This window comes from Falco peregrinus, chromosome 1 (genome assembly GCF_023634155.1).
Source record: "Falco peregrinus isolate bFalPer1 chromosome 1, bFalPer1.pri, whole genome shotgun sequence".
NCBI classification, from domain to species: domain Eukaryota; kingdom Metazoa; phylum Chordata; class Aves; order Falconiformes; family Falconidae; genus Falco; species Falco peregrinus.
The window spans coordinates 110321370-110346833 of NC_073721.1; the positions used below are offsets into that span (position 1 = coordinate 110321370).

Below are 25464 nucleotides of genomic sequence, written 5' to 3' on the forward strand. Positions count from 1 at the left end.
TATTTGCTCTAACTCACTGCTTAGCACAACTGATTTCTTGCAGGTTTTCCATGCCTACATTATTTAAGAAAGGCATTACAACTATGAAGTCGAAACTGAATATTTTGAGCATTTCATGACAACTCAAATTTAACAACTTCAAGCTAGAAGTTTCCCCCATCTGACGACTTAGTCATCTAAGACTGGGCCAATTATTAATTTAGCTGACATACAAAGAAATTTTCACTTTTGCTTATGATTTCATTTCAAGTTTTTCAGCTTCATGCAGAAAAGTCAAATATAGTCAGAGACCCTATTGATGTAATTCCTCTGAATTATCACAGTTTTTATTGTAAAATAAATGTGAATTAACTTACATCTTTGCATAGATTACAGAGGCAGAGGAACTGAATGGCTCATTCAACTGATACTAGCATATAGTACAACCAGAAATTTTAACCTGTTGTGGTGTTCCTGTGAAAAAGTAGCTGCCGTTGGCTTGAAGGTTGTTTGGTTTTTTTTCCCCTTTTTTGAATGCTATTACATTTACATAGCTTTAAGTTTAGCTAGGATATTGTTGGTCTGGCACGCTAATAATCAACCTAGGAAGAAGTTTACTATGTGGAAAATGAGAATAGTCTCCTGTTGCAGATGAACACTTTACCACACAAAATATGAACAAGGGCTTGGTCTAAACCAAAGCTTGAACCACAGAAAGCTTGTCTCCAGATCAGTTCATTGCAATATATCCTGTCCTGCTTCATTTCCACAAAGCAGAATGGAATGGAGCAGCCCAAAGCCCATTCTGCTGCTCCCCGACAGAACTTTAGTTTCCCCTGTTGCATCCATAAGACATGGAGAGAATGATGGCATTTCCTGTTATTTTACTAATAAACACTAACTCTATACAGTCAGGTAGTATAATTAAAAAATGGTAGAATCATTCAAGAAAAGTTAGCAAAACGTTGGGCAGCAGCTGAAATAATACCAATGGAAGGTGTCTTTTGCATTAATGGGACTCAAATAATCACTCCTCTCTGGAACCTCCCGTGTGGCAGAATTTACACTTTGTCCCGACTAGAGTCATACTTGTATGAAATACTGGCAGAGGCATGGCCTGAGAGCTACCTCTGATGGGTGGGGACTAAGGATGGCTGTGGGACCCAGCACCAGAGCACTGACCCTCTGATCAGCCTTTTGCTCTTCAAGTCTCATCTGCTTAGATTTCAGACTGCAGGCTCCCGAGTATGAATAGAGTAGAAGAGAATATGCAAACACATCTATGTACAAGAATAAAAGAGAAGGCTTTCAACAGCACCAACACCTTACCTTCACCCGTGCCCTTTGGAAGAAATGAGTTTCCCATTATCACCATTAATAAGGACCTCAGAGGGAAGTCTACTTTTCAGTGATGCTGCCTGTGACATGAATCTTATCGCTTCTCATTTCTCAGACATGCTTTCCTGTCACAGCACTCTCCAAACTATCAGGCTGCAACAAGGTCTTTTACCATCTCATACCAACATACTCTTCATGCCAGTCCCTCTGCTGCCTTCTCCTCATCTTGCCTCACCCAGGGCACATGTTCTCTCTGCTTCTTCCTTGGCTGCCCAACCTCTTAACAGAGCCAGCCACAGCTGCACCTCGTCTACATCAGCCAACCCACCACCCCTGAAGCCAGCCCGCAGCTGTATGTTATCAATATTAATTAACCCAGCTTCATTCCTCTACACTTTCCTATCACTGGCATGCAACCTAACCAAATACACTCATACAAACTTCCTGGTAGGGACCCTGCAAGATTCTGCAGCATCAGTGTCATTTCACAACTTCCATATAGGCCACGTGCTTACACTTTTTCAACATGGAGACTCTGATAAACAGTTATCACTAAAAAAAATGTGAAAAAAAATTACAGTTTTGGGGTTTTTTTTGTCTCCATTGGTTTCTCCAATAGCTTTTCACACATCAGTGCTGCTACTGTGTAGTGTTTACCTGTACTAGTAGAGCTCAGTATTGGCAAAAAATATGTTGAGGCTTTTATTGCCTTCTCTTGGCATGGGCACAGTGCTCTCCTGCTGCAAAAGGGCCCAAATCCAGGAGTCTTTTGCCCATAAAAGATCTCACCCTTAGAACACTCTGAAGCTGCTAGGACTATAGACATTGTAGAAAAACCTGTATCTTAGGAATGTCGTATTGGAATTTGGTCTGAGTGTTACGGGATGCATTTGATAGAATTTGTGGAAAGCACAAATGAGTGTAAATAAAGAGTATTGAAAACTTACTCTCCCATGTGTTCTAGGCAGCGGCGGAGCAGAAATATTAAATAGCTATTAGTGAATGACAGTTTCCAAACCTAGTGTGTAAGTACTTACTGAAAAGCACTAAGCAGTCCATTCCCAAACAAAAACGGTTTCTCTATGCTAATTGGCTGAGTCACAGCTTTTTGGCAATAAACTCCTGACATCAGGAGGCAGCAAAATCAATGTCTTTTACCTAAAGATGCATTACAACTTCTGTGGGAAGTTTAAAGCAGAAGGCAGCATGCACGCCAAATTACATCTACATAAAAACGCAGTGGTCCGCACAGCTGTTTCTCTGAAACTCTTACCGTAGCTGGTTCTCAGTTTTAAGTATATGCAAGGATGAAAACCAACCTTAGGTCTTTAAGTTGATAAAAATCAGTTGGTGATTGTTTTAATGTTTATTGAAATTGGGTAGCATTGAAATTCTTTTCTACAATGCTTACATCTCTAAGCTTAATTTGACTCCTTTTCATAACACCAGTTCCATACTCAAACTTGACTGACTTGCTTGCTTTGAACTAGTCCTACAAATAGTTTCCTCTTGCAACATGTGCTAGCACCACCTCTAAATTAGCACTTCAGTAACAGAATCTTTGTCAGAGAACAGAGCATGAAGTCTTGCTTTGTTTTTTTCTGTGGTCAAAATCAGAAATCCTTCATTTAGTCAAGAACAGGCTCACTCAGATTATCTTTGTAAGTGTATCCCACTGGTTCAGATTGCTCCTACTGCTGACAGCATATTGCCGATACCACGATAACTAATGCAGCAGTTCAGTAAGGGTACATAAAGCCATTCCCACTACACATCACCAGCATCTACAAGAAGACACATTATTTCAGTCCTGTAGTTTAATAGGAATAATACCACCATAATAGACTTGTTACAAGGTTACCATCTCTTGATTCAAAAAGATCTTTTAGATACACCTTGATGCATTTCTGTAAACTTAGTAGTGTTTAAATACCAGGAGGACACATGGCCCAATGATAAACAATCTTCAGAAACCAACAAAAGATCACACAAGTTGAAACTAGAAACAAGTTTTGTCTTTAAGCGACAAACATGATACTCTTCTGCTTTACCTTTGTTCTAGACAGAGACAACAAACCTGGACAAGTCAGTCAGATCTGTTTACTTACTTGTGCAACAGGTAACTTAATAACCTAGTCAACCAACCACAAAACATCTCTTTTCCAAGAAAGTTTTTTCTTCTTGGAACCTACCACAAGGAACCTTTTCCAATTGGAACCTACCACAAAGCATCTCTTTTTGAAGATTAGTAGTCTTCAAGATGACCTTCAAAATGCTTAAGCCAGTACATTGGTTTCTAAACACGTTATTTGATAATTTTTGAACAGTAAATAAGTCAGCAGGTATGGATCATAAGCCTTATTATTCAAATGCTTAAGCAGAGTGATAAAGCCTTAACCACACACTTTGAACTGCACTCAGTGCTTGCCTACCAGCTCTTTAACAAAAGGTTTAACAATTTTGAGAAAAACTAATCGTTCATTCCACCCTCAGACAAATTAGTCCTCTGAGTAAATAAAGAAAGGGACAAACCTGTGGTTTCCAGCAGAACATTCTCCAGCAGGAAAGTGCTTCTTCGGCACCGAGCACCACAGCAGCATTCTGGATCACAGGCAGCAGCTTCAAGGAGGACCATATTGCTGAGATGAGCTTTTGACTGAAAACCTGAACATCTTGCACCAGAGTAAACAACCAGTAGTGTTAAGAACTGGCAAAACTCAATCACTACCAGCCCTCACCTCCAGCTCAGAAAGGCTGCGTACTGCAGGGAGAGGTGGTTATAAAGGTGCTCTGCTTGGCTGGGAGGGGTCCTGCAAGGCTGGTGGGAGGAGGGGGGTCCAGGTGGCCCCAGGCCTGGCAATTAGCCATCAGGACAGGGTATGGGTAGAGCTACAGGCTTATTTCTCCAGTGACCTCAAATTAAGCAGAATCTGATTTTCCTGTCAGCCTAAGGATGGCATTTTCTGCTGCCTCATGTTTCTTCACATGATGCTGGACGCTGCCTTAGGACTTGCTCAGAGGCAAAAGTATTAATAACACTACACCTTTAATATTTTTATATATATCTTTTGCAGAATCTATCCTCTTGTATGAATTTTGTCCTAGCATGAGAGGGTTTTAATATGGCTATGTCTCTGCGTTAGGAGCAGTCAATTCCAGATTTCTGGTTTAGCTTTAGGTCCTATTCTAAACTTCAAGTCAGGACGTAAAGTATATATACCTAGTGTTTCCCTCAAATGGGATTTTTTTCTAGCTATCATAACACTTAAAACTACAATATAAATTGGAAACTCTGAAGAAAGCAAGTATCAAGTCTGATAATTTGACATTGGTCAGATCACCCCCTGGGAGCACAAACGAACTTTCAGCCCACGCTGAATACTAGAATTTGTTTTCTAAAAATGATTCCATGAAGATGCTCCAAAACAGTCCCTTCATCCTTGGTCTAGAAGCATCTCCTTCCGTGCACACACGACTACATGGGCTGTGACTGGGTATGGCAGGTGCAGCCATGCCTGCGCTACCTAGTTTTTCCTTTGACACTGTAAGTTGTATCGAAAGAAAGGGAAACTTTTCTCCCTCTTCTTTCTGCCCTTTCCCTCTGGGATACCATGTTACCAGCCATTTATTTAGCACAAAGATCTCAACCCTTATGTTGTAAATCTGTTCGTTGTATCAGCCCATCTACCTGCAGGCAATTGTTTGGCACAGAAGGTCTCCGACCGGCGCAGCTCCCCTCACACGCGCTGCTGCCGAAGGGGCAGGGTGTGCTACACTCCAAAGCTGAGAGGATCTCAAGGGCGTGATACTACACTCAGCTTTGTTTGGAGGAAGTGCTCACAGCGACACCCTCCCCTCCCCATCACAACATTTGTAAAAACCAGCACGTTAATAGATCAGCCAGAGGTGGAATATACTGTGTGCACGGTTGTGTATAAAAGAAAAGGAAGAATTCTTTGTACCTGAGATTCTGCGTAATTAAACTGGGGGTCCCTAAATACGTAGGTGAAACACTGGAGAAGAAAATAAAGTTGGCTTTCATATCCAGACACCAAATATTAAGTAAAACACATTTATTATGTTCCTTGTAGAGGTGATGTGATTGATCCCAACTTGTCACATGTTCATACAGATTTCTCTCTGGAACTAGCCAATACACAATAACAATATATAGACCACATATGTGACTAGGAAACAATAAACAAGCAAGGCTTGTTTATATTCCTAAAATCCTGAAAATAGGAACTTCAGTAAATTACAGCTATGTGTAAATCAAAAATGAAATGCAATCCAAATGTTTAGTCATATATTATATTAAGACTATATGGGATTATATATGCAGCTATTACCAAAGAGCATGATTGGTATTATGATCCCCAGGGCTGAGTAAGTCCATTGACACGTAAGATTTTAGACCAAGACGTGTTTCAATAATGTTTAAGGCACCTAGGGATGCTTACTAAACCAGTCAGCCAATTCCTTATTTATATACACGTGCATTTTCAGTTCGGTCAAGTGTGTGGCAATCAGAACTGACAGAGCTTTAGAAGTATTAACATTCTGTTGTACATACTGGAGTTGCTATGTTTGCTGTCATTGTTTACAGTTTAATGTATCTTCATCGTGGCCATGTCATTTTCCCTGCTTAAAGCATACTTGATGTAATCGTAATATTTTAGAGAATAATGTATTATTATTATGCTTGTTTTATTAAAGCCCTCTAGATATATTTTTACCTCGTAATATATTTCACTGCACATCAACACATATTGCTCCCTATTAGTTTAGCCATGCAATATAATTAGATTTGTCTTGTCTCAAGCAGAATAGAATTTCTAAGCAGGAACATGGTGTCCTGCATAGCTACTACAGCCGTGTAGAGAGGGCACTACTCAGCGGGTTCCCAAGACTTGGTGCTCTGTGTGTATCTCAAATAGTCTTTTTCCTTTCCTAAAATCCTACTTACTACTTGTGTGACGTTTTGCTTTGTGTATGTTGTCTTACCTGAGAATTAGCATTACTACGCTAACAGCGCTGACGTGCCTGCTTCATGAGCACATTTCATTCAGCTGACTAAATATTATGTATAGGGAATAATTTGTCTAGAGCTAATCATGCAGACTTTCTTTGATTACAGCTATGTATCGCGTGTGGAAGTCAGAAGACAAAGAGTTACGTTCACATGTAAGATTCAGGCTGACCCTTTGCAATAATACTGGCTCGGTGTGACCCATGTGCACAGTTGTTGATACAAGTTCTTATTTGTGAAGCCTTAGAATGACAGTGGCATTTAGGCAGCCTTTTTTATACGTAATAGGGAAACTGGAGGGGAAAAAAAAAAAAAAAAAGGAAATCGAAATATCCTAAACCATAAAAATTTGTTCCAGAAATCACCTTGGTTTTCCAGATTTCTAACACTGAAACTTTGAGCAATGAAAACTTCACTTTCCTGGTATGTATGGGACATGGGCACTCCCTCTGCTGGGTGCTGGTATTTTGTGACCTGTGTCAGGTATGGGGAAGAAATTCTGCCCCTGAGAATACTTGAACTTAAAAGAGTGTTCCATAGTTTAAAGGACTTGGCATTTTCCTTGTGTAAAGTTTTGTGTTTTCTCTTTGACGTTTCTTCAGAAGCCTGAAGCTGTGCTGCCAGCATCCCGTAGATTTGCATGTCCCAAAAGGAGGGAGATGCCATGAGGTATCTCCCGTGAACGCAGGATCACTGCTAGGATTCTGGGTTTCAGATCAGAGGTTGCCATTACGACTGTTTTGATTTTGTCTGGTACCGAGAATAATCACATTTAAAAAATCTGACTTTGGTTTCTGAACAGTTTGAACATGCCAACTTCTTAATTTCATATGAAAAATGTGCACTGAGATAGAATAGTTTAAATATAAATCAGTAGTGTAACTACCAGTTAAAGATAACTGAAATGTCTTATATTTTATTATAATTAAACAGCTCAAAATTTTTATATGAATCTTATGTTTGCCAGATTACAATAGGAAATTCCAGCTATTATATAATGTTATGATATTTCAGTATCAGTAATGAATATTGCTGACACATAAATAACTACATATAACTACATATAAATAAGTACACAGAACAGCTTTGTGACCAATGACTGTTGTAAAGTAATGGAGAACACGCTAAATACAGTTTAATATGTTAATGTTTTATGATTTTTTTATTAAAATGTTATGAATGTAATCTGGTGAAAATTTTCTATCTTTGCACCATGGCCTTCCACTGAAAACTTTACTTTTGAAGCTTTTCAGAAGAAAAAGGGTTTGAAATTCTTTCTCTTTTTTTTTTTATAGATGTGCAATGGTTTAGAGCAGCCAAGGAAGCAGCAGCGTTCAGACCTCAATGGACCAGTTGACAATAACAATACACCTGAGGTGGGTACCGTAGGCCGTGTGGATGTTCTGCTGGTTGTCTTCCTGCGGTCATGCTTCTGTGAGGGAAAGCAGGCACTCAGTTGTCAGCTTTCTCCCTCTGTTTCTTTTCCTGAACTGACAATAAATACCAGGTCTGCATATTCCGAAAAGTCTTTGGACCATACCCATGATTTTGTTGCTGCCACATTCATTTTATGTAACTGTCCGTGGCATGTACTCAAACCTGAGATTTTATGATGACATACCGAATAGGGAGAACACTTCAGAAATTCTCTTTTTGGATTATTGGAGAGCAAAATTAGCATAAAACAGAAATGTATTTCTGCCCCCCCCCCCCCCCCCCCCCCCCCTTGAAACAAAAGGACTGCTTAGTTCACACAGGAATAATTATCTTTAAATAACTCCTAAGATCAAGTACATCATTCAGTGCTGAGGGCTGAAATGATTCACATCTTTTTGAGTGGCCTCCGTGGTAAGATGTGTCCCGGCTCAGTCAGCTGTGAAAAGGATGCCGCAATAGGCAGAGCTGCTCTTGTCACTGAAGACTGGACCAAAGACGACATCCAGGAATGCGGCCGAGGTTATGCTTGGGGCTAGGCGCAGGGAAATGAACTTCAGGCTTAAAGCAGAAGGCTGTTATCCCAGAGCCATACAACATATTTAGCCTGCAGTCTGTTCTATTAATGAAGAGGCACGTTTCTAAAGCCTTCTCCCACACTGAAGAAATCGGCCCCTTTCCTGGAAACAGGAATACCTGAGGGGGCTGGCAAAAGCCAAGCAAATGGAAGGGCTGTATCTGTTAAATACTGGGAGTAGAGACCTCTAGCTTAAAGAGCACCCCTGCTGAGATTAACTGTAATGCTACGTGCGGTGTAATCAGGGACAGTTCTTTTTATTCATTGACCCAGAATCTTGCTTTGTTAAATAGTTAGATGTTCTTAATTGGAAATTTGGGCTATCATTAATAGGCAATGTGATCTAGTGGACAGAGTTTTGGAGCTGGGAATTGCTGGTTTGTATTGCTTATTTGACAGCTGACTTCTAGGTAATTTTCATGTTTTTTTCCCCTACCCTCCCTTATTTTTCTGTGTGGTGGGATCTGCTTAATAAGCTTTGAGATTCCAGGTAAACAGGACTATGTAACAGTTAGATTGGGGGTTAATTACTGTGTGCTAAATAGTGGCTATGCAGAAGTTATACAGAGAAGTTTTATTTTTTTAAAAATGATAGTTAATGAATATGAATTCACTTCAGTTTGTGAAAATGATTTTGTTACAGCTATACCATTTTTATTTCTTCACAGACAAAGAAAGTGTCTTCCTTTCCAAGTTTTGTTGATGGTAAGTTTCACATCATCCATAGTTAAAGTAGGATAAAATGGAAGCAAATGCTTTAATGTGTTTTAAATATCACAGTTCTAAAAACCAGTCAAACCGAAGAGAATACAGCTGAAAAGTTTTGAGGTATTCAACATTTTCATCCCCGCCTGTGGCAATGGGAGACTGGTGGTAATAAAAAGGAGAGGCAGGTAGAGCTCGCAGAAGGGTTAAAGTGAAGATGGAGACAGCTACAAATCTGGAAGGGGGTAAAAAAGGTGGTAAGAGGGGCCTCAGCATGGTGGAGATATATGAACATGTAAAAGCATGCTGTTCTTCGTGGCCTTGTGCAGAGGAAGGAGTCGTTCAACTGTTCAGAGCAGCCCCAGTATCACTTTGATATGATGCCCATTATTGCACTCTGGGAATCTCAGTTGTCGGCACAAACGGAAAGGTTCTCCTGATCGGACAAAGAATTGGTAATCCAATCCTCTCTTTAGGAGAGCCATGCTTTCATGTGTTCCTTCAGTCTCCTTTGCACTGCTATTACGCATTTTCTGTTTGGAGAAAAATAAGTCAATTTATTAACACAAGAAGGTAGACAGAGATAAAATGGGATTATACTGAAAACCATTATCATTCTCTGATTCACAGACAGCTGAGAGAGCTGAACAGGGGAAAATGCATACAGCTCTTCCTGCAAAGGCAACGTCCGCTCTGTGAAGTGAGCAAAGGCAGTAGGAAACTTCTAAGGATCTGACCCCTTATATCTGCCACGAACACACTTTTCCCCCCAACAGAAGCCATAAATAAATGTTAAAAACTTGATTTCTAATGCCATTCTCAACTGAGGAAAAACTACTAAGATTTAGAATAATAGTAGAATGTCTGGCACATTTTTCTTCTATTCCCTGATCTCATTAGCTTGACTAGCAACTTCTGGTTTTAGTCATTCCCTTGAAGAGCTAGAGCAAATTTGCTCTAGCAAAAGATTGCCCCGTTTACACAGATTGACAAATGAAGGAAATTACGTGTAACACTTAGCATGCACCGGCAAACAGGCCCTAAACAGAAGTAAATTAAATGCATTCCCCAAAAGTGGCAGAGACAAGAAAGCAAGCTGATTCTTTGTAATAAGCATCTACTGATTGTATAACAGACAAGCGTGAAGGGAGGCCAGCATGATCAGAGCTTTAAAACACTAGAAAAAACACCCTCACAGCACTTGCAGGTACAACTGCACACTTTTAATTTTATTGGGATAAAAAGGTTATGTCTTTTTCTTTCCTTACCAATCAGCTCACTATTCTGTTGGAAAGAGATCAGTATACCCTTTAGATAGCATAATACTTCTTTTTGTTTAGTTCAATCATTTTGCTTTCTCTGATTTTTTTCTATAGTCACACAGTAGGTGAGGTTAAGCTATCTATTAGGCTTTTCCTGTTGCAGGTATTATGTGGCATTGCCTAATACAAACAAATATGTAGGTCACTAAGAGCTTATGATAGCTAACGTGACTGCTCTCTGAAATAAAAGAAAAACACAGGTTTTATTATTAATTTGTGTGTAGAGTCCCAAAAGGAACAGGACCCTGCTGCACACCAGGAAAGATTCTGCCAGCTAACGCTCTCTGCTCTTCCCTGAGCCTTGACAGCAATACCACAACCACATTATGGTTCTATTCAACTGTTCAGGCAATTAATTTTCAGCATGACTCCTTATAGCTATATCTGTATCTCTGTTAATACATAATATTTTTCATGTGCAATGTGGACACAAAACCGAATTGGTTAACAGGCACAAAAAATATTGGAAGTGTGTCCTTTTGGTATTAGAACTGTTTCAGTAGTAGGTACCACTACATGCTTGTAGTGGTCATCAGTTCCATGTTCAGGGGTTCTGGCTTTTTGTTCTCTCGATTTGTCCTATCACCACAAATCTCATTCCCTTGAGCAGTAACAACCATACTGAAGTAAAGAAAGCAGCCAACATACGGAACTTCTAGATAGCCGTTCTGCAAGGTGACGTGTGTCCTGTGTCCATTCCTCCGTATGCAGAATCTGCTGCGGTGCCACGCACCCCTCAGGTCTCAGTGGCTGGTGGAGTGTGGTGGTTCTGAGCAGGAAGCTGCAAGTGCTTCTTTCTTGGTTTCCCACCTAAATCCTCGGTTTACACATGATTTTAGATAAATATAAAAATGTGTTCCTAACAGGTTATTAAATTCACTTATACTGAATTATTGAATGACTGTTCTTATTATTTTATGAATGCAAAAGGTAAGTTAATTTAAAAAGGGTTAGACCTAGTCTACTTAGTGTAGAAATATGTTTATACTTGTTGCATTAATAGATCGGCAGAAACCCAAGTAATCTGTCGAGTTGGCAAGGTAGTGCAGAAATGTACAGTTAGATTTTTCAGAAATAGTTATATAATGTTTAAGCACCAATAATCAACATAAAATTCCAATCTCTGTTCACATTGAACTAATCTTGGAGTTTCAAATCTATTTCTTTCTTCTTCCCTTCCTCATCAGTAAGCTTTACCCATGCTTACAGTCAAGGGCATGCTTAAGTGCTCTGATGAGCTGGGACCTCAGCCAAGTCTGCATTTCTGTATTATTTAAAGCAGTCAGAGATAAGGGAAGAAAACACTCAGGTAACCCAATTTGACCCTGACAATTCTCAATACCATTCCATCCTTCCAACAGATGTTCTATTTTACCTGATAATTGCTTACATTGCCTTCCTGATGGGAGATGTATGTTGGAAATGTTTTCTGCCCAACATGCTTTTTTTTTTTTTTTTGGGGGGGGGGGGGGGCGGGCAGAGGTGACAGTGGTGTTTCTGTATTAGTTATTGCTCTAAGCGTTTTATACGTGCTGTTGTTTTTATACATGATGATGCAGAATTTGTTGCTAGTATAATGAATCTGCAATAAGTAACTTTCTAATGCTCTGAAGAGATGATGAAACCATATCCAACTAAAAAACCCCAATATTTGAAGAATCCAAATAAATAAAACCAGGGTTCTAGAATTGCTTAAACCCCTAGGTTATTTCCTTGTTCAAGAAGTTTTTCAGACAAATTAGTTAAAAACGCCATTGTTGCTACTGAACAGCCAAGTCATAAGAAGAATTTGTTGTTTCCTTTGTAAGACTTGTTAATTTCACAGACCCCTAAGATATGGACATGCCAGCAGCTTATATGTAAAAACAGATCTGTAAATGTGTCTTTGAAAGGAAAGTGCCTTTTACATAGCCTACCCGTGCCTTGGAAATCAAGACAAAAATGTCTTGCACAGAGATGTACAAAGCACTGATATAACCAGAAGTGGGCCAAATTTGACATTCTTGAAAATAGTTGAAGAGAAAACAAACTTTCCTGGGTTCAGCCAGAGCTTCTAAGATAGAAAGGAAGTTGATTAAGGGACTGATATGTTTTAAATAACTAGCACAACTTTTCTTGTTGACAAATCCTGCAGGCTCTTAGATTTATTTTTTTTTTTGCTAGTAGTAGTAATGACTGTATTAGAACTTGTACCAAGAATTGCAGTTTTATTTGTCTTCAGACACACAAAATATTTACACACACATCCACACACACCCAAATTACCTACTAAAGGAGGTTAGTTAAACTGATTTAAACATTATGTGGGTAAGCATATTCCAGAGTTAAAGCAACCTTTATTCAATTTAGCCTGAAGTGAATGAAAGAAAACAAAATTCAAGCCACTTTAATTTTGCATGAGCGTCTTGCTGCAGGTATCTAATGAAGTTTTGCTAACTTAACATTAAATTCACATCTTTAATTAATTTCCTTCTTTGCTACCCTGGAAACAAGATGTCAATATCATGCAACATTAATATTTTGTTGCATGCTGAAAGAAGTACAAATGTATGAGACTTAAGGTTTAGGCCTGAAAAGACATACAAATAACATTATCAGAAGAGGCATCATATACAATACATCATCCATCTGCTGAAAAATGTAATGGTGCAAAGATGTAAGCAAAGAGGAGCAGAGATACAGTAAATGGAGTTCTTGTGGAATTTTCATTTTCTTTGATTTCATTCAGTGAGTTAGTGCTGCAGGAACAAGGATCATTTTTTGAGGTATTGAAAGACTTGGCCTTCATGAAAAGTTCCAGTGATTTTTTAAATCAATAGCTTCCCAAGGATTTCCTTGAGGGTTTTCATGCTGTCATGGAGATTGTAATGAAATGTTTTTATTCTTTCCCAATACTTTGAGAATGTTAAATTCCACAGAATTCTATTCTGAGTTATAGTGAAGATCCAAACCATTACTGGATTTGTATAGATGTGATCTAAAGCAAAATGTGTCCTCCTGTGGTATATAATTATCCTTTTGAAGCTTGAAACTAGTGTTAGCTAGCAAAACAAATAGCTGCATTTTGCGTGAGCATTGTTAATATCAGGTCTCTGAAGAGTGCAGGACTGGTATAAATATATGTGTAAGTTTATATGGTTTGATTACTGAGTTACGAAGACTGCTGGTTTTTTGCTGGAGGTTGACATCTCCAGCAGGCAAACATGAGGTCTCCACAGAGGTGTAGGTGTCAGCAATATTGCTTGAAGAAGAAAGTCACTTCTTTTAATTTATCTTCTGTTGGAAGACTTTTTCTAAATTAGAACAGGTAAATGGGAGATAGTAATGCTCACTAAAAGATATATGTGCAAATCACTATTTCAGTAAGTTTCATCAGCATAGCTTGCTGTATGTTCTTCCTTCTCCACATATTAATCTTTCACATTCAATTGATTGTAAATAAGTTGAACTAATGCACTGCATGATAAACCCTTTTTTTTAATTAGCGTCTCCCACCAGTGTCATTTTTCTCCTCACACATGAGACTGATGTACTTCAAAAAATGTGTTAGCAGCTTGGCAAGTTGATACCGCTCAAAGCAAATGTCTTTTGTAAAACTGTGGAGAATCAGAAAATATTCACTGTCAAGAGATTTTCAGCCAAACCCTGGAATGACTGTTCTTTACTGTTGATCTAATCAAGCTAGATATAAAGCTTAACAGCTGAATAAAGAGGATGATGAGCGTGGCCCCAGTACTTTCCTTTATTTTTCTTCTTCCCCCCTCCCCCTTTTTCATCCTTAGGAAGAAAACAACTTGCAATATACAAGTTAATGTTAACAATAATGTTAATAAAGTCTCACCAAAGTCACTGTGTAATGAATACTAAGTGTATGCAAAGGCATTCTGTTGAATGGAGGCAGAGATGTAAAGAATATCAAGAAGTTTTTCAGTTCCACTATTTTCCTCTCTCTTTTAACATTACATTTTTCATACTCTTCCCATGTGCTCCTCTTCCGTAATTGCCTTCTGTGGCTTCCCTGCTTCCAGGGGAAAAGGCTGTGTGCCATGTTGTGCAGATGCCATTTATTAGGTACTGTGAACATTTTTACTGAGCCCTGTGCTGAAGCACGTTTCTCCAGCTCTTGGTTTATACAATCTGTACCAGCCTGGGAACTGTATTTTGCTATCAGTCTCTGAATTCAGGACTTACACTTGACTAAACAGCATCGAGGTGCCTACTTTCCTTCTTGCCCAAACTTCCTGAGCTGTTAAGTGTCATGGTGGGCCTCTGCCGAAGCAGAGTACAGTGTTGTGCCCGTTGTTCATCAGCTGTTTGCCAGAGAGAATGCCAGAGAGAAGGACTCTGTCCTTCTACAAAAATCTCAAAAAAATGTGGAAGCTCAAATCTGTGTTCAAGCAGAAGTTCAGCTCGTGCACTGTAACAGTATATAAACCCAGTAAAAGTTATGATAAGGGAATATCAGCATTTCTGAAACTTGCAAGTAATTCCAGGTTTTTATCAGTGCAGCACAGGAAAAAAATTTCCAATGATTTTCCTCTAGAATTCCACGGTCAAACCATTATGCAATGTTTTTAAATACTGTATGATCAGTTAATATGTTTTTTGGGGGGAAATAATTGTAGGGAAAACCATGATTTTTTTTGCCCTGTATTTCTTCACTTCTTTCATATTAGCAAAGGTATTAAAACCATTGTTCAAGCCTCGATATCCTTCATTCAGCTTCTCGTCCCTCTACCCTCTTGTGGAAGGCGGTAACTGGAAATGTCTCCTGTCAGTTCCAGGACCTTGTGAACCTGAAGACCTCATCGATGGAATCATCTTTGCAGCCAACTACCTGGGCTCCACGCAGCTGCTCTCCGAGCGCAACCCTTCCAAAAACATCCGCATGATGCAGGCCCAGGAGGCGGTGAGCCGTGTCAAGGTAGGGGTTATGGTGTGTAAATACCGGCTGATCTTTTGACAGTTGATCTCTAAACAGTACGGGGGTCTGCAGCTTCAGACTTACTCTGCAGTACGCTCATGTGAGTATAGATCTAGTACGGCAAATACCGTTAGTTTCCAGTGCTTATTATGAAGACACTACAGAATCCCTGAAGAACAAAATATAAATTATTCCGGAGTCCATTTAAAATATTTGGAAGCTGTATGAAGAATTCAAGAATTAAAGACAAATTGCAGACTGCAATTAGGAAATATTCCAGTGGCAAAGCACAGGATATTTGTTTGGCTCTGGTTTTCCTCTTATGTCATTCATTGTGAAAATTACTCTCAATAGATTGAATTATCAATTTTTTAGGACGAGAAGATTCATTACTATTGTGTTTGGATTTGGTGTTACTTACAGTGAACAGTTTCTGGGTAAATAATGTAGCATAGACTGCTTCATACAGCTGTGTAAAAATGGTTTTGGTTAATAATCTAAGTAGGAGGGGCTTTTTATATAATTGTTTGTGGATATGCTGTAAATGCCTCATCTGAATAAACACATGGTTAGAAAGAGGTAGATTTAAATGCTAAGAGGAGAATCATGTGCTTAGTCAATAAAGTATTTAATTGGTAAAAATAGCCTGGTTTTGAAGGAAACCAGTTTGGGAAAATCATTTACTTAGCAAGAGGCTGTCATGATTGATTTGGCATTTAGAAACAGACGGAAGGCAAAGAAAAGTCCAGTTCTTTAAATTTTCCAAACCTTTGAATTTCTACTTAGCATATTGTGATGTCTCAAGCAGTAAGTAATTGTTGATTGCAGTTAACTCCCTGAAAACTGTTTAATGTATTAATAACAATCCTAATCTATCAGGGATACTTGACTACTTGAGATAGTCACAGAATAGAGCTTGAGTTACATTTTATTCAACAATTACCTGTAGGCATGATTAATATGGACAGAAAAGCTTGAGTTTAAAATAGCACATGTACTGTCATTTTAGACTGCTCTATATTTGGCAGGATAAATGTTATGAGCAGCTGTTAACAGACAACACTCTGGTACCGATTTTTTTGTAACCTATTGACAACATGCATAATGCCATTAAATCCAATTATGCTTGAGATTTGCATAAGATACAAACAAATGTTTCTCTCTTGCACATCCTTCTCCCACTGCCCCCAGACTTTAATTTTTAACAGTCTGGATTCATAGTCAAAAGGTTTCCCTGACTTCCCACACTGTCTTTTCTCTTTCTTTCTGTGTACATCTGTCTGCATTCTTTTTTTATGCTACTCCTCAGAGGATGCAAAAGGCGGCTAAAATCAAGAAAAAAGCGGTGTGTAAACTGTTTTTCTTGACTGCTAATGTTTCCTTACATTTTTGTTGTACTTGTTCTCCATGGAGTATTGTGTCTTTCATTATGGGTCCTCATAAAGTGTCATTTTGGTTTCTTCTTTGTGAAGTAGTAGAACAGTGGATGGAATAAAATGAACTCATTTTCTTCATTGTTCATATGCTGGAGTGGCTGTCTGCTGCTCTTCTTCGGTTGAATACCTGTGATTTGTTTCGTCCAGATACATAGCCAATGTTATCTGGGAAATTTTTTTTTAATGTAATGATTATTTTTATTTTGCTAACCGAAGCAGTAAGAGGTATTTCCTGTGCCAGCGACTTACTGTATATTTTATTAAATTATTATCAATACTTAAAAATAAATAGATTTACCAGGTAGTAGCTGGAACAATTCATACCGGAGACATTTCATTTGGTTAAAAAGTGTACTTCAGTTAACTACATACAGTTGACAAATATCACTAAAATTAATCTTGCTCTTTGTGATGGTCTTGGATGAAAGCAATGCAAGTAATCTCTGCCAGAGGATGTGCTTGCTTTGTGTTTTGCTGGATGGGACTTAATCCAAATAAAATCAATCTGAATGAATTGTAGGCACAGCTAAGCCTTTGTAAGTACAGAAAAGAGCAGCAAATACATCATTCTTCTTTGCACTGTTTCATCAAAGAGCCTGTCTCTGACCTGGAGACTGATGCCTGCCTTTAGCAGAGGGTGATACAGGCTGTGGGTGCTGCTAAATACCCATTTGCCGTAGAGCACCGTGGACAAGGAGCCTGGAGGAATAAATAGGTTCCTGCTGGAACTCAGAGTATTGGTCCGGCTCTTGGATGATGTGTCCGTGAGAGGCAGCAGCTGCTTTGCCACTCGCTGTCCTGTTTTTCTCACGGGGGCAGAGCCAGCAGTCACCCTTGGGGAACCGTGTGGCATTGTGCTGTAATCCGGCTTGCTTTGGGACCGCGGTTTCTAATGCGATGCGGAACTGTTTCTCTAGTGAGCAGTGCTCAGAAGCTGAGGTCTAAAAGTCATCTGATGGCTTTCTGTGCTGTGAAATACTAGCTCAGTGCTCAGTTCCTTTTTTTTCAGAAATCTAAAAAAAAACCCTAAACCCCACCGCAGCCCTGAGCACCAGCTTGCACTATTTTTTGGTGAGCTCACTGATGATGGCAAGGGCTAAGCAGCTAATGGGGAGTAAGTCACTTTCTCAGTTCTCCTACTTTCTCCAGTCCGGTGCATCGATGGGACAGTGGAGAAGAAACAGCTGTACTCTTTCTCCTGTTCTGCCTATAAACAGAGAATGTTAGTACTTGAGCTGTCAGTCCCACGGGGTCCGAAAATTTACTCTTGCCCACAAAATCAGAATATGCGTTACTCTTTCCATGCAATAAAGGCATTCTTCGCATGTATTCAGAAACACCTTTGAAAAACTGTGTTTGCAGTGGTTTAGTAGTGCGGTTGCCTCACATCATGTTATGCTTGAAGCATTCAGTGAATTTGTCACTCTAAAGAGGAAATGAAAATTCCCTTTGTAACAAAGCATCTGTCTTTTAGACTTCAGAGGGAGATTCCCAGGCCTTGACTGAAGTGGATCTATTCATCTCCACACAGAGAATCAAAGTTTTAAACGCAGACACACAGGTAAGTTATGATTAAAACTCTTTTAAGAATAATGTTGAGTCAGACTGGGCTTTTATCCTGTTAGTGGGAAACTGCTAAATTTGGATAAGTTCTCTCCTGTGGAATAGTCAGAAAGAGCAGTGTTAGATCTGCTATTGCTGGAACACTTGCCATTCGCCAATATATTAATACTGACACCAGTTTTGCTTATTTAATGTATTGGAAAATGTCTGCATGTTGCTGAGATCTATAATTCAATTTAGGAAAATATCCAAAAGTCTTTCAGACTTTCCCTGAAACAGTTTAGTACGCAAATTTATGGTCTGACAGGGAAGTCATTTCCTGCTTTGACTGAGCTGTTCATATCTTGCCATTTTTAATGTGTAACCTCCAGTTTTTCCATAAATCACATCTGAACTACTATCCTCTTTGTCTAAAGTAAATTATTAATTATTTATATTAAAGAAGCATCTGGAGATCACAGCAATGACCAGCCTCATCTTCTAGGAATACACATATTCAATAATGAGGCGGTCTTCATGAGAAGTTATTTTTAAAAATAATTTAAATTAAATAGATGTTATTTATACATGGGTCCCAACATTTAGGATAATAATCTCCCAAGATCTCTTAGACTTTCATCATACTTACATAAAGCCCTTAAATTTCCATTCTTATGAGAAGTTTTGAACAGGAAATTTTAGTGACTTTTTTGCTTTAGTTTTAACTAAAAAACTCCACTGTATGCAGCTAACAGCAGTTGAAAAATAGTAAGACCTCAAGTGTTGTTAAATAACAAACCATTTATAAAGTGCTTACTTAAGCTTGATATAGCTGAACTAGGAAATTAATCTTATAGTATTTGGAAAAATGGTTGAAGTGACCTTACACTGTCCTTCCAGACTTTACAAAGGTAATATTTAGTCTTTTTTTTCAGTAGCGGAACAGACCAAGGATTGTAGGTGATTTTAACTGTCAGAAAGATCAAACCAGATGAACCCTTTGTAGGCAGTTGGTAAGTGGAGATGAGTAAGAGCACAGATTTATCAAAAGTAAATTGTATCAAATCAATTGTTTTGTGACGGCATATATTTGTCCATGGCACAGAAGCAACACACATTGACTTAAATAAGGCTTTTTTTGGTCATGTAATATTTTCTAGATTATATGATCTAGAAACAAGAGATACAAGCAGACTAAAAAATTTCTGGGAGTGTACTTATTTCTGATATATTGCCATCTACATGGCATAAAGAGATAAAGAGCAGAGGGAGACTCAAAAGAATGTTTCTTTGATGTAGTACTGTTCAGTATTTTCTTAAACAACTTAGAAGATGGAAAGAGAAAATGGTTATTGAACTTGTGTCTTGGTGTATAAGATCAGAGTTCAGAAATATCATGGCTAACTAAAGAAATAAGCTGAAACTGTAGGAGATATTTTAATAAAGATAAATGTAGCACTCTACATTTGTTTGTTTTCAATTAGTATATAATTTGTTTTTCTAACAATACAAACCATGAGGCACCTATTTCTTCCCGAAATCGTAAGACAGCGTTACTACCTTTTAATGTGAGGGCAATGATAGTATCTCCAGGAAATGGATTCTTTTTCTTTTAACATAAGCAGATGTCCTTAACGTGCCACTAGAACTCCCAAGAGATGGAGCCAGATGAGGAGCAGAATATCCCATCTAACATGGGCAGCAGTATTTATAATCTGCCATCCGTAAATTGTCCTGATACTGCATTTCATACGTGGTAACTAATACATCTATTTGTTATGGTTCAGCCTTTTTTTGACCTCATGGTAAATTTGCATCATCCAGAGAGTATTATTTATTTATTACGTATTATCAAAGCTTATGACTACTTTTTGCATTAGCAGAAAATAAAATGCTAGTAATTATCACTGTAAATATGACTACAGATAGTTATAGATAAATGAACAGCTACAGTTTATAGTTGCAATGTATGGCAGTAAATAGACTAATTCTCTTTGCTGAGTAAGGATGAGCCTTGGTGGAAGTCCCGCTTTCCCTTCTTTAAACTGTTGAGCATTTCAGCTGAACACCAACCCTTCTAAAAATAAAGAAGGAAAGACCTTTGAGGCAGACCATAAACACCTTGTCAAACTAACTGTTACCTTATTCTCCTGATTCCCCGGAGATTTTTAGTGATACAAAATGCAGTGCACCGTGAGGAACGGTGTCTCATGTAGTCTGTTCAACGAGATGAAAACAGCAATATTGGAAATTATTATAATTACAAGCTCTCTGGCATTTGGCCTGGGGTTTTTAGCTTCTTTCTTTTTTCTTTTTTCTTTTTTTTTTACAGTGGGTCTTTCAAGGAGCTGTAAGAGACACTCCCATGACTTTTTAGCATTGCTGTCAGCATGCTTTTACATTTTTTGGCTGGGTAATGTTTTTCAGTGCTAGTGGAGTTTCATGACTGGTGTAATTACCGTCAGTCTATTTCAGCTGGTGTGGCAGCTGGCAGAGACGATCTGTTCTTTCATGGCTTTATCAATTATATAAAACCTATTTCTGCAGCATGCCGTCCATGTTTTAATCCATGTTTAGTATTGTACAGCTCACAGGAGGTAGCAGCTGATTTAAAACGTAAAATGCTCCGGTAAAGGATGCCATACGGCAGGGTTCGGTGCTGAGAAGCCCCAGTAAGGTGTATTGCCACGCTGGTGCTGAACCCATCCCTGCCACTCCTTAGTTGCTCATGCATTTAGTTACTGAACACATCCAGCCCGAGCTGACCACCTGTAGCGTATGTAGTAGAAGCACCCTTAGGTCTGGCCACACGCCTGCTTCATGCGAGGGCGATGTTCCCTGTGCCGCACCTTCACAGGCTTGCAGGCAGGGCATGGAGCAGCACAGCAGCCAGTCCTGTCGTCTTCCTCGTTCAGCAAGGAGAAACTTTGAGTGAAGCAACTGGGAAAAGCAGTAGGGGAAAAGAAAGAGAGAGGTCACAAAGGTGTATGCGCAGAGCCTCTGGCAGATGGCTGATTCCGTAACGTCGTCTGGCTCCTTAGGCTGTCTGACAGTCTGACAGAACGACTTCACTTGAAAGCTGGGGAAAGTGCTTAGGTTTTCCTCCTTCAGGTGTTCTTCGGGTTTCAAGAGGGACAACAAATGGGATTCTAAAAGATTTCCTGAGGAAGGAAGGGGGATTTTGAGAAAGGGGAATCTGGACAGGAGAAGGCAGAACAGGGGGGTTGGAAAAGGCCAAGAAAGAGGCTGAATTTGTAAGAACAACTATAAGGGTAACAAGGATGGAATGGATAGGACTAGAAAAGGGATGAGGGAAAGAATAGAGAAACAGATGGACAGAGATGGGAGTCATGGGAAAAGTAACAGAGAGGGTGAAAATGGGATAATGGTAATGGAAAATAGAATGGAATGGAATATGGAGTGAGAAAGGAAAAAGTCAAGTCACGACTAAGTATAAAGTAAAGATGTGTTTACAGTCGCTATATATTATCTGCCTTATTCCAAACTGAAATTGCATTAGACAGGAAAAAGCTGGGGGGGAATGGGGATATGACTGCTTTCACCCCTACAAGGGGAAAATACAAAGAAAACCTTTGAGTAACTTCTGTGTGATCATAAGGACAGAAAGACTTTCCTGGCAGGTGAGATTAAATGCATTCATTTTCCCAGTCCCTTCACTCCTGTGCACACGGCAGGTATGATTACACCCTTACAGAGTACTTAGTGCAGAGTGCTGAAAAGCAATTATCTCTGCAGAGCTCCCAAGACCCTGCTGAGAGATGTCCATTATAAAACATTTTTCCATGCTGAGAGAAGTGCTATAAATCCTCCTGAGCCCCTGCAACCCTTGAGACACCCCCCAAACCATCTCTTAAACGTCATCAGTTTTCGTGGTTCAGGGATAAGCGTAGAACATCTTATTTCAAGCCTGAGAAGAATCATTACGATAATTTTATGGGTAGTGATTCTCTTCAGTAAGACAGGCGGTTCTAAACAACAATGATTATTTGTATTTTTCTCTCTCTGACAATTGTACTGAAATTCTTAAAACAATTATTCTTGTAGACTTGAGGAACAATCTTTCTCTTTTAGGCCTTAGATATTTGTTCAGCTAATGGTAAACTAATACGTAGCTGTTCATATAAAGGATGCTGCTGCTTATATAAATGATGAAAATCATGTATTATCTCATACCACGTTTTGGGGTTTTTTTTGAAGATCAGATATCAAGGGAAACACTGCCACGACAGACACAGCAAGGAGGGTGTCTCAGTCACCTAACGTGGTGGAGTTAGATGAAAACTGACCTTGTGCCGATCACTGGGATCTTCTGATACATATCAAGAGCCACTAGCAAACAAAAAAAATATCCGACAGAAAAAAAACAACCCAAAAGGCCTTCTTAACTAAGAACAAACCAAACCAAACCAAACCTGTAGCCAATTTTTCTTCCTTCACATTAGGAATATCCACACATATATCTAAGCAGGTGCCAAAAGCAGCAGAGACAACCTCAGTCTTGGCTAAGAACTAAAGGTATTTTTAGACACCAGAAAGCAATTTACTGATTTAAAATTAACAGACATCACAAAGTGAAGTGAAACAAATTAATTCAGCATGTTTTGGGTTTTTTTATTCCAATTCAGGCAGAATTCGGTGCATGTTTTTAGCTGTTTGGGGAGATGGGGGAAAGGGACATCCTCAGCTAGTTTGATCAATAAAACTATTATGCTTCTGGTTGTTTCCAGTTTGACCAATAAATAAAAGTCTGAAAAACTCTCCAAACTGACCAATGACCCCAGCAAGAAGGAATTTTGGGATGGGCCCCTTCTGTTTCTTAAAGAAGAGAACAGTTCATCTCTACAATGGCAAAATACGTAAAGAAATGATAGCAAACAAAGCTAACGAAGCATGGGTTGGAGGCACTTTGGCTTGGTCTTTGTTTCAGTGGAAAGCTTTATCTTAATTAAAATAAGTGCTTAGCATAAGGTTTTAAAGTAAGCAGCATCCAGTTTAAGAATCCTATAATGCTTAGGTTTGGAACGTCCCGTACAAACAGGATTTGTACTCTTTTTTTTGCCTTAAAATAAGGATGCTCAACCAATGGCAACAGCTTGGATTCACACCAGCCATGCCTGAGACCTGAATTTAATTACGCTGGCAGCCTGCTATTAAAATTACCTCTCATGGGTCTCCTGCAGCCTTCTTTGTCACAGAAGTGCAGCGTGGTGTGGCCACTGTAATAGGACGCAGGCGCTTTACTCATGTGCTGGCGAAGCAGAGTCTGGCTCGCTTTGAAACTGAGGAGGAGCAAAGGCTGAGGCTCCGGGTACCGAGGATGAGCTCTTCCAGTCAGCTGGTGATATATGGGCGGTGGGGGGTGAGGGGGGAAAGCACGCTCACCTAGTGAAGAACAACATACAGTCCTGGAATATCTCCTCAGGAAAAAAAATGTAAATCATCACTGCCTTGAAATATGCTTCATGGCTTCTATGGGTCCTTACAGCTAGGAGGGTTTTTCTAATATCTCATCTGAACTATCAAAATATCTGCCAGATAAGCATTACTAACATACGTTATATTATCTTTTTTCCCTAGGAAGTTCTCTTCCTCCGCAATTATACACAGACTTCAGTAATAGTGATTTTTTCCAAGGCACTTAAAGGAAGTACAGTCAATCCGGTTACTTGATTGTGTGAGCATTCCTAAAACTCTCAGTTTAAACCTAAAAGGTTCTTATGGAACATCTTCCATAGCAATATGCCTTTCTGGGAACTTAAAAAACTTGTAGCTTTTTATTTAGTTTGATTTTTAAAAAAGCCTAAAAGGAGAAATTGGGTTGCTTATACAGTATCTTGAAAAAAACCTGTACGAAGGTACAAATAATTTTCTAAAACGTTTGCGTAAACAAGTTTCTCATTCTGTTTGTCTTTGCTGTCCGAAATGTATCACAGTCCTTTGAAATTATACCGTAGCAATGTCATGTACATTGTTTAGTAAAATAACATTATTTTACATATAGAAACCTTTTAAGGAAAATGAGACTGCTAGCTGTTGAGCCACATTAATTTATTCATTCTTAATGCTGAGTTCAGAAATAATAGAACTTATTGCAAGTTCATACTTAGCGGTGAATAGAAACTGTTGTAAAATGTTCTTGAAGGTTCTTCCTTCTGGGACCTTATCGCTCTTTTCTGTAAGAAACAATTGATAGAAACATGAACTGGAGGTGGAAACAAAAAATGAAATGGTAATATCTGAAATAAAACAAATTTAGTGACAACATACCCTTTTCTGACTACAAATACGCACTCGGTTTTCATTTGTCCAAGACAACTCAGTAATTAATCACAGCCACCGAATAATGACATATTCCTGTGAGAAAAACATTTGGAAGTAGCAGGTTGGGATTTCCCTGCTAAAAGCAGAAACTAAAATAAGAGTTTAAAAGGCTAAAGTAATTAAAAGGGTGCAGAGCTCAGGGATTTGAGATAGAGGCTTTTTATATTTAGTACTCCTTGTGTGTTCTTACATAAGAAATGTTCATTAGGATGAAGCTTGGGCTGATTTCCCCTTACAGTCATCCTCACAGGCAGCAGCTCTTCTGAGCGGAGGTCTCCCAGCACGACCAAACTGACAGTGACTGGAACAGGATTTTAACTGTGAGCCCAGACCCTAGACCAGTTCCCTCCAAACTGGTGTGAGATACGTAGGTAGCCAGAGAAAAGGATTAAAAGTTCTGCCTAGAGAGAAGGTGAAATACTGCCTTCACAGCTCTTTACAAAGAAAGTAAGTATTGCTTTGCTGTATGTAAGAAAAAGTTACCTTAGATATTATTGCTATTATAGGACATGATTAAAAAAATTGGGAACTTAGAACGTCTCCTCATGCATATCTGGCTTCCCCAAAACCTGCTCTATCATTGTGAAACGCATCTACTTAATTCAGCAAAACTAATACAGAAGGGAAACACGATTTTCCAACGGCATGCAAACGTTTATAAAACATGAGTATTGATCTTCATTATTGCCTTACAGTAGCAACCATGTTGTATTTGCTCAGGCAACACTTCCACTGGGACCAGTTCCTTGAGCAGGCACCGTGCCTGCCACTGGAGTTCGGGCGCAGCCTGCGCAGGGACGTCGGGGCTGGGGCTGTAGGAAGCACCTCTGGAGCCT

At 39.1% G+C, this 25464-nt stretch overlaps 1 protein-coding gene across 5 annotated transcripts in view; it reads left to right on the forward strand.

Moving 5' to 3' along the window:
* The window catches only part of APBA2 (amyloid beta precursor protein binding family A member 2), a 106313-nt gene that overhangs the window by 64920 nt on the left and 15929 nt on the right, over positions 1-25464 (forward strand). For 4 of the 5 annotated variants that reach the window (XR_008748937.1, XM_055814925.1, XM_055814953.1 and 1 more), the window contains 5 exons: positions 7642-7722; positions 9026-9062; positions 15163-15308; positions 16618-16653; positions 18219-18305. Coding sequence is in view for 4 of the 5 variants with exons in the window: in XM_055814925.1 (XP_055670900.1) it covers positions 7642-7722; positions 9026-9062; positions 15163-15308; positions 16618-16653; positions 18219-18305 (387 nt within the window). In the remaining variant the exon portion in view is untranslated. The remainder of the gene's footprint in view (positions 1-7641; positions 7723-9025; positions 9063-15162; positions 15309-16617; positions 16654-18218; positions 18306-25464) is intronic. The other variant, XM_055814946.1, reaches the window with a different exon arrangement.